This window comes from Eptatretus burgeri, chromosome 1 (genome assembly GCF_056783735.1).
Source record: "Eptatretus burgeri isolate ZD-2024b chromosome 1, Ebu_testis_v1, whole genome shotgun sequence".
In the NCBI taxonomy this organism is placed as follows: domain Eukaryota; kingdom Metazoa; phylum Chordata; class Myxini; order Myxiniformes; family Myxinidae; genus Eptatretus; species Eptatretus burgeri.
The window spans coordinates 882,857-895,968 of record NC_140961.1 but is presented as its reverse complement, the minus strand read 5'-3'; the positions used below and the strand labels follow the sequence as shown (position 1 = coordinate 895,968).

Genomic DNA, 13,112 nt, shown 5'->3' with positions numbered 1-13,112 from the left:
TTCGGACGGTATTAAATCCTCCAATGTTGAACACACACAAGTGCTGTGCACACAACACGTTTATTTGACCTATACTATATCATATTGTGATATTTTCATTAATCTTTCGAACACGATATACATTTTTCCACACATAAACATCGTAATATTTGATAGAAGATTGAAATATGCGATGGCTGAAAGGAAATAACAACAGATGGTCATCTAGCTTACATGTCATCGGACTGGTCATCTAGCTCGTCATCAGCGTGGGAGTTGCCGGTTTTTGTTCGCTCATTGCAGTCGTCGTCACTCCCGTTGCAGCTGCAGAACATGGAGCAGGCGAGTTGGACCACAACATATCCACATCTGCCTGTTGAGCATGGCGTGTTTGACGAACATCCACATTTGATGATTTTCAGAACTTCAACAGGAACAGGTGGCACCTTGTCTGCCACTGTCACTGGAACCAAACCCCTGACCAGATTCATCCTTCGACCAGCCATACCGAACAGGATCCAGACTGGGTGGGTCAGGGGACAAAGCAGACTTCCAGGTGATCATCTGGTAATGTGCCCGGTGTACATGCTGAAGGAACGACTCAGTTGTGGGAGGAAGTGTCTTCACTTTAGGTGCAGCTGTAATCTTCTTGTTTGACATCTTGGAGGACCATACATCATAACAAATGGTTGACATATTGTTTGTCTGTTTGGATCCATAACAAGCACCAATGAACCTTGTGGCCTTGAAAACAACTTCATTCATCTCTGCTTCAGGATCTCCAAGACTTGATAACAGATGACTGAGTCGTATCTGTTCCAGCGCTGTTGCCTTACCTATGCCCCACATATATGAAACCGTGTCACAGCCAGTCATCGCATGTATTGCAAGGAGTTGCTCTGAATTTCCTCCCTGTTGCTGTGATGTCGCCTTGATGTCCAAAATTTGTCGACCAGCAATGGGACTCATCATCATTACTTCACATCTGAGTTTCTGTTGATGGTACAAATGGACGAGCAACACGAAGATGTCAGTGTCGTCACACACAACTGATATGCTTTTCATCCTAATTGACGTCAACTGTATCATCCGCTGAGCTATCATGACATCAGCTTCCTCATGTGTTGTTCTGAGCTCCTGTCTCGTCCTCTTTGTACCACTGCTTACTTCTATGGGGACTGGGTCTTTGGCAGTGATGACGAGTTTCGGTGTGTTCCTTAGTAGTTCTGTGACTTTCTTCGACAAGTCTTCACACAAGATGTCAATGAGCTGGACCTTGTTTGCTGTTACTGTTAGCATCACTTTCTGTGGTGGCAGTGGTGTTTCTGGTGAAAGCTGGTGTCGCCTACTTGCATCCTTGCCAGCACGGCTTAGCCTTGCCATGTTTTTGACACTTTCGTCATCGTACCGGTCAAAAATCAAATGGACTTCAGTCATCAGCAGTCGGTTGATAATGTTCTTGGAGAAGTTCTTAGCAAAGTCTTGTACTGTTCCACTGGCTGGCCACTGTACAACCAATAGTAGTGCACAACCATCAATGATTGTTACCTGTGGACTACATACTAGTCCACTCAATCGTTCAACTTGTAGTTTTTTCTCGATTGTGGATTTTGTTGTCGTGATCCTCATGTCACCATTATCTTCAAACATTGAGGAAGGGACTGGTGACAGTTCGTACGACAGTACATCCTTCACATCGATTTCCCTGGACTGTTGGAGGCACATCACCCTTGTGTATATGAACTCGGTGTCATCGACAGGCAAACCATCCACTTTTATGTGCTTCTTGCTCACAGCCATCGTAACAACTTTGTTCGGAATAACACTGTGGAACCCTTCTGGCCAAGTAGATTCAAATTCCTGCATCTGTTTGTTGCCAATGACAAGTGATTCTGCTACATTCACTTTATCGGAGGCGATCTGTCCCGTCACGATATTGACAAGACAACCAGGATGGCTTTCAGGTTTCAGTGGATCAATTGAAGCGCTCAACTTGGTTTGGATTTTACATCTGTCCTCAGCATCTTTGGCTATTCTGCCTGGATTCTCTTCTTTGTGGCTCGTCACAGCATCCTGACCTCCCTGTTCTGTCATCAGCGACAAGCCTTTCAGCAGTGTGCTGCAGATGTGCAGGCTCAGTGCCCATCTCGTCACAGTGGCTGATTTCAGAGTGATCCCAAGCAGTCCACCCGGACCTTTACCATACCGCATAAAGGTAGTTTCGATGAACATGTCTGACCATATTCCATTCCATAGCCCACGGGAGTGACGCATGACATGTTGTCCCCGAAAGAAGTCCTCCAAGATGTCATCAGGAAGTCGCTCCATAGACCGCAGGTAGTAGAGCCCATACCTGGCATAGTTTGTATGTCCAGAAGCAAAGAAGTAGGGGATCATCTGTTGAACTGCCCACATGTGCAAAGGCCAGTCCCCTTCACGTTCTGCCCGTATGAAAATCATCATGATGAGCACCGGCTTGATCAGATTGTCGACCCAAAGTTTTGTTGTTGTGCTGAGTGCTGCTTGTGTGTCCAGTCACTCCATTGGGTCGTCTTGACCCTCATCGTTTGACAATGTCTCTCGCAACAACTCTTCCACCACCATTCGCAACGCTCGGACATTTTGCTGGAACATTTTTCCAGACAGCATTTTTGGGACTCCTCCGAAGGCAGATTGCAAGATTTCTTCCAAGTCGCTGTTGCACATGAGACTCCCCTCAGCACCGACGAAGCTCATTAATATATGCATGCCACCCAGGCGTGGAATGAAATTCGGGAACTTCTCTGGGTATACCCACAGCACATGTACAGCAACACGATAGAGCTGCTGATCGTTGGTGAATAACGTGAAGGCTTGGCCTGTACTAAGAGTCATTTTCTGTGCTTCGTTCATCACTGTCATGATGGTATCCGGTTCTGATGGGATGATGTCAATCAACGGCATATAGATGGCTTTGGTCGCTGGATGAATGGACTGTCCTTGTTCTCGTGAGGCCCGGGTGTTAAAGCCGTTGTACTCTGGGACGCCTTTCTCCCGGATGACCTTTTGCAGGAAGTCATAATCAACAGCTCTTGCCCTTGCCAGTGATATCTGTTGAGAAGCAAGCATCTTGAGAGATGGTACTGTACGTGTTGCTTCTTGCACTGGCATTGGGGGGGTTTCCTTGGTCCAGTATAGCGCTGGATGGGGATTGCTGGAGATACTTCATTTTTCATCTCTTTCTTTCTTGATACGCTGAATCTTTTCATTTCCAGCTGATGAAAGACTCTCATCTGTTCTGACCTGGGTGAGGAGAAGGGCAAGATAATGTGTTGATCTCAAGCCATTAGGAGAAGATATGGTGGCGTCGAAGTTGTCAACCACAGCTTGCACGAGACCGGTCTCACTGTCGAATACCCCCCGAATAAGAAGGTTGATTTTCTGGGATGCAGCCTGGACAGCAGAAGCCTTGAACCTTATCACCTCGTCATAAAAGCAGGTGATTCCGAAACCATAACACTTGTCAATCAGGCTCTTGTCCTTCATCAAAAGACCTAGAGATACTTGCAAGGTTGTTGCTCGATGATTCACGGTGCTGGTGATGACGTTGCCGATGAGAGAAGCCTGCGAGGTGTCTCCTAATTTTGGTGAAATCTGTGAGAGGAGATGAAGCAAGGTCGGACTACAATCATCACGAATGATGTCAGCACTTATTTCTGTCGCATAACTGTTCAAGTCAGGAACAAGTTGTTTTGTCTCCTTTGTTATTCCTGCTGCGACTTTGCGGATGTCCAAATCATCTTGGTCATCGTCGTCGGGTATTATCTTGAGGAGATGAGAAGCTTTGCTCCGGAACACAAGAATGCTTGCAACTCCAACTCCGGAGAGGGCTACAAAGTCTGACCCAAAATGTGTTGAAAGATGTTCAATCAATGTGCGTCGTTTCAGCTGAATTCCCTGAAGAGATACATACAGGTTGTATACTTCAACAGAGTTCCAGATCCGTGTTGGGTCATTGCTGAGTTCATGGATGACCTCTACAAAGGCAGGATCTGCATGTTCATCTGTGTGATGCTCCGACTTCCGATGGGCATGCATCCTACCTCTCAGACCCAGGAACTTTGCCATGCGCTCCTTGTGGTGCTGTGCATCTGCTGCATGAAGGTCGCTGACAGCTCCTTGCACCCGCATCCTGAAATGCTGGGCAATTTCATCCTCTCGAATGGAACATACTTCCAGAATGGAATCTTTGAAGCTCATCATGCTGAGTTTATAGATAAACTCGAAGAGATGTTACGTGACTTCTTTATAATCGGCATCGATGAGGACTCGATCCTGCGGAAACTCCTTCCTGAATCTGACCCCAATTTGGCTAAAGTCATGGAAATAGTTGCTGCGTGCACGCAAACTGCCTGCGTGTGATCTCTAACAAGTCAAAAGTTAATCAGCAGAATCCATCGGTTAACGAGGTAACCTTTGGCGACAAGAAAAAGTGTTTTCGCATGGCACCAGGTTCACCTCCACCTCATGACATTACTGAATCCACCCAGAAGGTTGGGTTAACTTGTTGGTGTTGTGGTGGTAATCATCAAGCTTTCCAATGCCGGTACAGGAAATATACCAGTGACAACTGTGGTTAGTGGGGACACTTGAAGTGTCGTTGTTCTCGATCCAAGTCGAAGACCTTGTCTCCTGCTTATCACGTTGGGGTGAACCCAGATGCAGTGGACGATATGTCACAGAGCACGACCTGCAGCCGAGAGTCAAGTGAGACACTTCGTGCGGTTTTCTTTGTTGGAACAAAGAGCTCCGATGCTCCAATTATAGTTGATGTAACAATCGATAAGATCCCGGTGAGAATGGAAGTTGATCCCGGCGCTTCCAGATCAATTATGAGCGACAGCAAGTTCACCTCCATCTACCCTCCGATAACGGCTCCTGCACTCCGGCCTGTATCTACTGACTTGAGAACATACACCAAGGAGGTGGTTCCTGTTGTTGGCTCAGCTAACATAACTGTAGGATATGGAAACAGGACTCATGTCCTACCACTACTGATAGTGAGTGGAGAAGGACCAACCCTCTTAGGCCGAGATTGGTTCCGAATAATCAGACTTATTTGGAGTGACGTAAACAGAGTCTCCAACTCTGATGTTGGATATGATACTGTGCTCAACAAGTACCATGGCCTGTTCAGCGATGGTGTTGGTACCTTTGCAGGGCCCAAAGTGAGGATTCATGTTTCTGCAGATGCTCAGCCATTGTTCCACAAGGCTAGACCTGTGCCCAACATGATGTGATCGATGATCGCATGTGAGCTTGACCGCCTGCAGTGAGGGCATCATCTCACCAGTCGAGTACTCCGAATGGGCAGCACCTCTCGTTCCAATACTCAAAGCAGATGGAACAGTGCACATTTGTGGGAACTACAAAATGACGATCAACCGCTAATCAAAGCTGGATGGCGACATTCACAAAGCTTGACTTGACCATTACCGATGCTCAAATGGAACTGGATGATGATTCCAAGCCCTGTACATGCATCAACACTGATCGAGGACTCGACCTGTACAACAGATGCCCATTTGGTATACGCTCTGCTGCAACAACCTTCCAACGCAAGATGGAGTCATCATTGAAAACTGTACCAAAGACAGTCGTATTCCAGGAAGACATACTCGTGACTGGGAAGTCACAACATGAACACCTCGAGAACCTAAACAAAGTCCTCAATCGGCTGTCACAAGCTTGGTTACACACCCAAGGCATGAGAAGTGTACCTTTATGGCACGTGAAGTTGAATACCTGGGTCATCAAATCTCCTGTCAAGGCATTTTGCCCTCTCCGAGCAAAGTTGAAGCAATTGTGAATGCACCAATGCCACAAAACATTTCAGAACTTTGTACATTCCTGGGTATGTTGACCTACTTTGGTAATTTCCTGCCTCAACTAAGCAGGACCGTCGAGACTCTGCATCTTCTCCTCAGGGAAGGCGTTGTCTGGAAATGGGAAGCTGCCCAAACGAGAGCGTTATGACTCTTCATTGGTTTACCACCCTGTTCGGGGAATGTACCGTGCTCAGTCGCTTACCACTTCCCAGAACCTCCACAATCTGGCGATATCATTCATCTCATGGTTAACGTCATTCACAATGAGGCGCCCGTAACCGCTAAGCGGATTGCTTGTGCTACCATTAGCAATTCAGATTTGTCACAAATTAAGGGCTGTGTTATGTCAGGTGATTTGGCATCACGACAGGAAGGGGTGAAACCGTACCTCATCCGGAAGGACGGGCTCTCTATTGATGCAGACTGCCTGCTTTGGGGGAAGCCGAGTGATAATTCCACCTGAACTCCACGGGAAATTTATATATCAGTGAACTCCACAATGCTCATACAGGCATAGTCATCATGAAGACTATTGCCCGAGCCCATCTTTGGTGGCCAGGTTTGGACGGTGACATTGAGTCCAGTACACGCCATTGTTACACTTGTCCAGCCCATGCCAAGACACCACCACAGTCTCCATTGGCCATGTGGTCGTGGCCATCAACACCATGGTCTCGACTCCACATGGACCATGCTGGTCCATTTCAAGGGAAGCTTTTCCTTAGCGTAGTTGATGCCCACTCCAAGTGGATTGAAGCTCTCGTGGTGCCATCCTCATCCTCTGCTGTAACAATGGAAGCTCTACGTACCCCGTTCGCGCAACATGGTATTCCAAACTCCATTGTATCAGATAATGGATCATCATTTACGAGTTCAGAGTTTCAGAACTTTTGCAAAATGAATGGCATGAATCACTACACATCTGTCCCGACAAACCTGCCAGTAATGGTCAAGCCGAACGTGCTGTTCAGATCATGAAGAATGGTCTAAGCCGCGTCAAGGAAGGCTCCATTCAATCTCGTCTAGCTCGTGTCTGTCACCCACTTCTGGATTAACACTACCTGTGTTTGAACCTGAGGTGTTTCCTCATGAAAACTTTTCACCCATCAATGTACCTGAACTCCTTCCTGACCCTGTACCCCTTATTGAGAACCCCACGGCAGTTGCAAGCAAGGACAGCCCTCCACTAGCCTTGAGAATACCAGCTCGTGTCTGGAAGACTCCTGAACATCTTGATTTGAAAGTAAATAAATAAGTAAACAAACAAACAAACAAATAAATAATAGAATTTTTTTTTTAAATAAAATAAAAAAGGGGGGGGGGGGTGGGAGATGAGATGTGTCAGTAAGTTTATCATAATGCATGCCATGCATACATGGGTGTACCGGGGCATGGTTAAACAGAGATTTGACCCGACAATGCTGTGCTGTGCTGTGTTGTGCTTTGCTGTGTTGTGTTGTGCTTTGTTGTGCTGTGCTGTGTTGTGCTTTGCTGTGTTGTGCTTTGCTGTGTTGTGCTGTGTTGTGTTGTGCTGTGCTGTGTTGTGTTGTTGTGCTGTGCTGTGTTGTGTTGTGCTCTGTTGTGTTGTGCTGTGCTGTGTTGTGTTGTGCTGTGTTGTGCTGTTCTGTGCTTTGCTGTGTTTTGCTGTGTTGTGCTTTGCTGTGTTGTCCCTGTGTTGTGCTGTGCTGTGCTGTGCTGTGTTGTGCTGTGCTGTGTTGTGCTGTCCTGTGTTATGTTGTGTCTTGCTGTGTTGTGTTGTGCTGTGCCGTGTTGTGTTGTGCTGTGCTTTGCTGTGTTGTGCTGTGTTGTGTTGTGCTGTGCTGTGTTGTGCTTTGCTGTGTTGTGCTGTGTTGTGTTGTGCTGTGTTTTGCTGTGTTGTGCTGTGCTGTGTTGTGTTGTGCTTTGCTGTGTTGTGCTGTGTTTTGCTGTGTTGTGTTGTGCTGTGTTTTGCTGTGTTGTGCTGGGCTGTGGCGTGCTGTGTTGCGTTGTGCTGTGTTGTGTTGTGCCGTGCTGTGTTTTGCTGTGTTGTGCTGTGTTGTGTTGTGCTATGCTGTGTTGTGTTGTGGTGTGTTGTGTTGCGTTGTGTTGTGCTGTGTTGTGTTGTGCTTTGCTGTGTTGTGTTGTGCTGTGGTTGGCTGTGTTGTGATGTGGTGTGCTGTGTTGTGTTGTGCTGTGTTGTGTTGTGCTGTGTTTTGCTGTGTTGTGCTGTGTTGTGCTGTGTTGTGTTGTGCTGTGTTGTGCTTTGCTGTGTTGTGTTGTGCTGTGTTGTGTTGTGCTGTGTTGTGCTGTGCTGTGTTGTGCTGTGTTGTGTTGTGCTGTGTTGTGCTGTGTTGTGCTGTGTTGTGCTGTGTTGTGCTGTGTTGTGCTGTGTTGTGTTGTGCTGTGCTGTATTGTGCTGTGTTGTGCTGTGCTGTGTTGTGCTGTGCTGTGTTGTGTTGTGCTGTGTTTTGCTGTGTTGTGCTGTGCTGTGCTGTGTTGTGCTATGTTGTGTTGTGCTTTGCTGTGTTGTGTTGTGCTGTGCTGTGTTGTTGTGCTGTGCTGTGCTGTGCTGTGTTGTGCTGTGCTGTGTTGTGCTGTGTTGTGCTGTGCTGTGCTGTGCTTTGCTGTGTTTTGCTGTGTTATCCTTTGCTGTGTTGTGCTGTGCTGTTGTGTTGTGCTTTGCTGTGTTGTGCTGTGCTGTGTTGTGCTTTGTTGTGCTGTGCTGTGTTGTGCTGTCCTGTGTTGTTGTGTCTTGCTGTGTAGTGTTGTGCTGTGCCGTGTTGTGCTGTGTTGTGCTGTGCTTTGCTGTGTTGTGTTGTGTTGTGCTGTGCTGTGTTTTGCTGTGCTGTGCTGTGTTGTGTTGTGCTGTGTTGTGTTGTGCTGTGTTGTGTTGTGTTGTGTTGTGTTGTGTTGTGTTGTGCTGTGCTGTGTTGTGTTGTGCTGTGTTGTGTTGTGTTGTGCTGTGCTGTGTTGTGTTGTGTTGTGCTGTGTTGTGTTTTGCTGTGCTGTGCTGTGTTGGGCTGTGTTGTGGTGAGGTGTGTTGTGTTATGCTTTGATGTGTTGTGTTGCGCTGTGTTGAGTTGTGCTGTGTTGTGCGGTGTTGTGTTGTGCTTTGCTGTGGTGTGTTGTGGTGTGCTTTGCTGTGTTGTGCTGTGCGGTGTTGTGTTGTGCTGTGTTGTGCTGTGCTTTGCTGTGTTGTGTTGTGCTGTGTTGTGCTTTGCTGTGTTGTGCTGTGTTGTGTTGTGCTTTGCTGTGTTGTGTTGTGCTGTGTTGTGTTTTGCTGTGCTGTGTTGCGTTGTGCTGTGTTGCGTTGGGCTGTGTTGGGCTGTGCTGTGTTGTGTTGTGCTTTGCTGTGTTGTGCCGCACTTTGCTGTGTTGTGCTTTGCTGTGTTGTGCTGTGCTGTGCTGTGTTGTGTTGCGTTGTGCTGTTGCGTTGTGCCGTACTTTGCTGTGTTGTGCTATTGTGTTGTGTTGTGTTGTGCTTTGCTGTGTTGTGCCGTACTTTGCTGTGTTGTGCTTTGCTGTGTTGTGCGGTGCTGTGCTGTGTTGTGCTTTGCTATGTTGTGCTGTGTTGTGGTGTGTTGTGCTGTGTTGTGCTGTGCTGTGTTGTGTTGTGGTGTGCTGTGTTGCGTTGTGCTGTGTTGTGTTGTGCTGTGCTGTGTTGTGTTGTGTTTTGCTGTGTTGTGCCGTACTTTGCTGTGTTGTGCTGTGTTTTGCTGTGCTGTGTTGTGTTGTGCTGTGTTGTGTTGTGCTTTGCTGTGTTGTGCCGTACTTTGCTGTGTTGTGCTGTGTTTTGCTGTGTTTTGCTGTGTTGTGCTGTGGTGTGCTGTGTTGTGTTGTGTTGCATTGTGCTGTTGCGTTGTGCCGTACTTTGCTGTGTTGTGCTTTGCTATGTTGTGCTGTGTTGTGGTGTGCTGTGCTGTGTTGTGCTGTGTTGTGCTGTGCTGTGTTGTGTTGTGGTGTGCTGTGTTGCATTGTGCTGTGTTGTGTTGTGCTGTGTTGTGTTGTGCTTTGCTGTGTTGTGCCGTGATTTGCTGTGTTGTGCTTTGCTGTGTTGTGCTGTGTTTTGCTGTGCTGTGTTGTGTTGTGATTTGCTGTGTTGTGTTGTGCTGTGTTTTGCTGTGTTGTGCTGTGTTGTGGTGTGCTGTGTTGTGTTGTGTCGTGCTGTGTTTTGCTGTGTTGTGCTGTGTTGTGTTGTGCTATGCTGTGTTGTGTTGTGTTGCGTTGTGCTGTGTTGTGCTGTGTTGTGTTGTGCTGTGCTTTGCTGTGTTGTGTTGTGCTTTGCTGTGTTGTGTTGTGGTGTGTCTTGCTGTGTTGTGGTGTGCTGTGATGTGTTGTGCTGTGTTGTGTTGTGCTGTGTTTTGCTGTGTTGTGGTGTGCTGTGTTGTGTTGTGCTTTGCTGTGTTGTGTTGTGCTTTGCTGTGTTGTGCTGTGTTGTGTTGTTGTGCTTTGCTGTGTTGTGCTGTGCTTTGCTGTGCTGTGTTGTGCTGTGCTGTGCTGTGCTGTGTTTTGCTGTGTTGTGCTTTGCAGTGTTGTCGCTGTGTTGTGCTGTGCTGTGTTGTGCTGTGCTTTGCTGTGTTGTGCTGTGCTGTGTTCTGTTGTATCTTGCTGTGTTGTGCTGTGCTTTGCTGTGTTGTGCTGTGTTGTGTTGTGCTGTGTTGTGCTTTGCTGTGTTGTGCTGTGTTTTGCTGTGTTGTGCTGTGCTGTGTTGTGCTGTGTTGTGTTGTGCTTTGCTGTGCTGTGCTTTGCTGTGTTGTGCTGTGTTGTGTTGTGCTTTGCTGTGTCGTTTTGTGCTTTGCTGTGTTGTGTTGTGCTGTGTTGTGTTTTGCTGTGTTGTGCTGTGCTGTGTTGTGGCGTGCAGTGTTGCGTTGTGCTGTGCTGTGTTGTGTCGTGCTGTGTTTTGCTGTGTCGTGCTGTGTTGTGCTGTGCTTTGCTGTGTTGTGTTTTGCTGTGTTGTGCTGTGCTGTGTTGTGGTGTGCTGTGTTGCGTTGTGCTGTGTTGTGTTGTGTCGTGCTGTGTTTTGCTGTGTTGTGCTGTGTTGTGCTGTGTTGTGTTGTGCTGTGTTGTGTTGTGCTGTGTTGTGTTGTGTTGTGCTGTGTTTTGCTGTGTTGTGCTGTGTTGTGTTGTGGTGAGTTGTGTTGTGCTGTGTTGCATTGTGCTGTGCTGTATTGCATTGTGCTGTGTTGTGTTGTGTTGTGCTGTGTTGTGCCATACATTGCTGTGTTGTGCTTTGCTATGTTGTGCTGTGTTGTGGTGTGCTGTGTTGTGCTGTGTTGTGTTGTGGTGTGCTGTGTTGCATTGTGCTGTGCTGTGTTGTGCTGTGTTGTGTTGTGCTTTGCTGTGTTGTGCCGTACTTTGCTGTGTTGTGCTTTGCTGTGTTGTGCTGTGTTTTGCTGTGCTGTGTTATCTTGTGCTGTGTTGTGTTGTGCTTTGCTGTGTTGTGCCATACTTTGCTGTGTTGTGCTTTGCTGTGTTGTGCTGTGTTGTGTTGCATTGTGCTGTTGCGTTGTGCCGTACTTTGCTGTGTTGTGTTATTGCGTTGTGTTGTGTTGTGTTGTGCTTTGCTGTGTTGTGCCGTACTTTGCTCTGTTGTGCTTTGCTGTGTTGTGCTGTGCTGTGCTGTGTTGTGCTTTGCTATGTTGTGCTGTGTTGTGGTCTGCTGTGCTGTGTTGTGCTGTGCTGTGCTGTGTTGCGTTGTGCTGTGTTGTGCTGTGTTGTGTTGTGCCGTACTTTGCTGTGTTGTGCTTTGTTGTGTTGTGCTGTGTTTTGCTGTGTTGTGTTGTGCTGTGCTGTGTTGTGCTTTGCTGTGTTGTGCCGTGCTTTGCTGTGTTGTGCTGTGTTTTGCTGTGTTGTGTTGTGCTGTGCTGTGTTGTGTTGTGTTGCGTTGTGCTGTTGCGTTGTGCCGTACTTTGCTGTGTTGTGCTTTGCTGTGTTGTGCCGTACTTTGCTGTGTTGTGCTTTCTATGTTGTGCTGTGTTGTGGTGTGCTGTGCTGTGTTTTGCTGTGCTGTGTTGTGTTGTGTTGCGTTGTGCTGTTGCGTTGTGCCGTACATTGCTGTGTTGTGCTTTGCTATGTTGTGCTGTGTTGTGGTGTGCTGTGCTGTGTTTTGCTGTGCTGTGTTGTGGTGTGCTGTGTTGCGTTGTGCTGTGTTGTGTTGTGCTTTGCTGTGTTGTGCCGTACTTTGCTGTGTTGTGCTGTGTTTTGCTGTGTTGCGTTGTGCTGTGTTGTGTTTTGCTGTGTTGTGCCGTACTTTGCTGTGTTGTGCTTTGCTGTGTTGTGCTGTGTTTTGCTGTGTTGTGCTGTGCTGTGTTGTGTTGCGTTGTGCTGTTGCGTTGTGCCGTACTTTGCTGTGTTGTGGCCGTGTTTGAAGAAAACCTGTGGTTTTGTTCTCACTTCAGAGCCTTCGTCCCTCTCGATTGAATACGTCACATTAAGAGAGGAATGGGAGGCGGTGTATTGGTAACGCATTTCATTTGGTCACACGGATTTTGGGATACCCCCCTGTGAAGTGCGGTTTCAAAATGTCATTTGAAAGGAATTGACTTTAAAGTAATTATTTCGTCACGGTGTGCGTTCACCACGGGAGGCCATTTCACCGTTTTTGACGAACCGGGTGACCAGTCGGGTGACGTGCTGCTTGTGTGAGCACGTGCGGTTCGGGGTCCTCTCGGCCCCACAGCTCCACGAACACATTGTGTACACTTTCTTGTCCACATTTTCTCACCTCCTCAGTCGGGTTACACGGCGGAGTGCGTCAGCACAACCTCGTTCATCCGGTGTGTTCATCGTCGGGTTCGGGTTCGGGACCGGGTTCGGCCTTGCGGCCTCGACGGTCTCGACTAGATGTTACCCGGTGCGCTGAGCACGCTTCCCGGGGGGAAGATCGTTCTCGGGCCTCGTGGTCACATCGGGGCCGTAACGGGCATGTTGTTACTTACACGTACATACATGTGTGTGTGTGTGGACGAGTTCGAAACCGTGTGTTTGTGCAGCTTATGTGGGAGATGGAAGGGTTCAAACGTTTCAGGAGGTACTCAGTGTGTGTGTGTGTGTGTGTGTGTGTGTGTGTGTGTGTGTGTGTGTGTGTGTGTTGGTGTGGGTGTGTGTGTGTGTGTTGGTGTGGGTGTTGGTGTGTGTGTGTGTGTGTGTGTGTGTGTGTGTGTGTGGGTGTGGGTGTTGGTGTGGGTGTGTGTGTGGGTGTGTGTGTGGGTGTGTGTGTGGGTGTGTGTGTGGGTGTGTGTGTTGGTGTGGGTGTGTGTGTGGGTGTGTTGGTGTGGGTGTGTGTGT

At 47.9% G+C, this 13,112-nt stretch overlaps 2 protein-coding genes across 4 annotated transcripts in view; both read left to right on the top strand.

The window, feature by feature from the left end:
• The first annotated feature begins 4,248 nt into the window (after nt 1-4,248).
• LOC147033750 (uncharacterized) lies at nt 4,249-12,668 on the top strand. The gene is made up of 3 exons (XM_085882497.1): nt 4,249-4,376; nt 10,356-10,953; nt 12,558-12,668. Exons 1-3 carry the CDS (start codon nt 4,249-4,251, stop codon nt 12,666-12,668), a joined length of 837 nt encoding a protein of 278 aa, XP_085738623.1.
• PDCD11 (programmed cell death 11) overlaps nt 12,430-13,112 on the top strand; it is a 124,606-nt gene continuing 123,923 nt past the window's right edge. For 2 of the 3 annotated variants that reach the window (XM_085870109.1, XM_085870119.1), the window contains exon 1: nt 12,434-12,601. The gene's annotated coding sequence lies outside the window, so the exon portion shown is untranslated. Of the gene's footprint in view, nt 12,602-13,112 lie in introns of all 3 variants that reach the window. The other variant, XR_015055180.1, reaches the window with a different exon arrangement.

Excerpts from the sequence above, each read along its gene's own strand:
- LOC147033750 (XM_085882497.1), top strand. The coding sequence starts at position 4,249 with ATGTTACGTGACTTCTTTATAATCGGCATCGATGAGGACTCGATCCTG. Across the intron at positions 4,377-10,355 it reads TGCACGCAAACTGCCTGCGT|TGTTGTCGCTGTGTTGTGCT; the intron begins GTGATCTCTAAC and ends TGTGCTTTGCAG. Across the intron at positions 10,954-12,557 it reads TTGTGCTGTGTTGTGTTGTG|TCGGGTTACACGGCGGAGTG; the intron begins GTGAGTTGTGTT and ends TCACCTCCTCAG.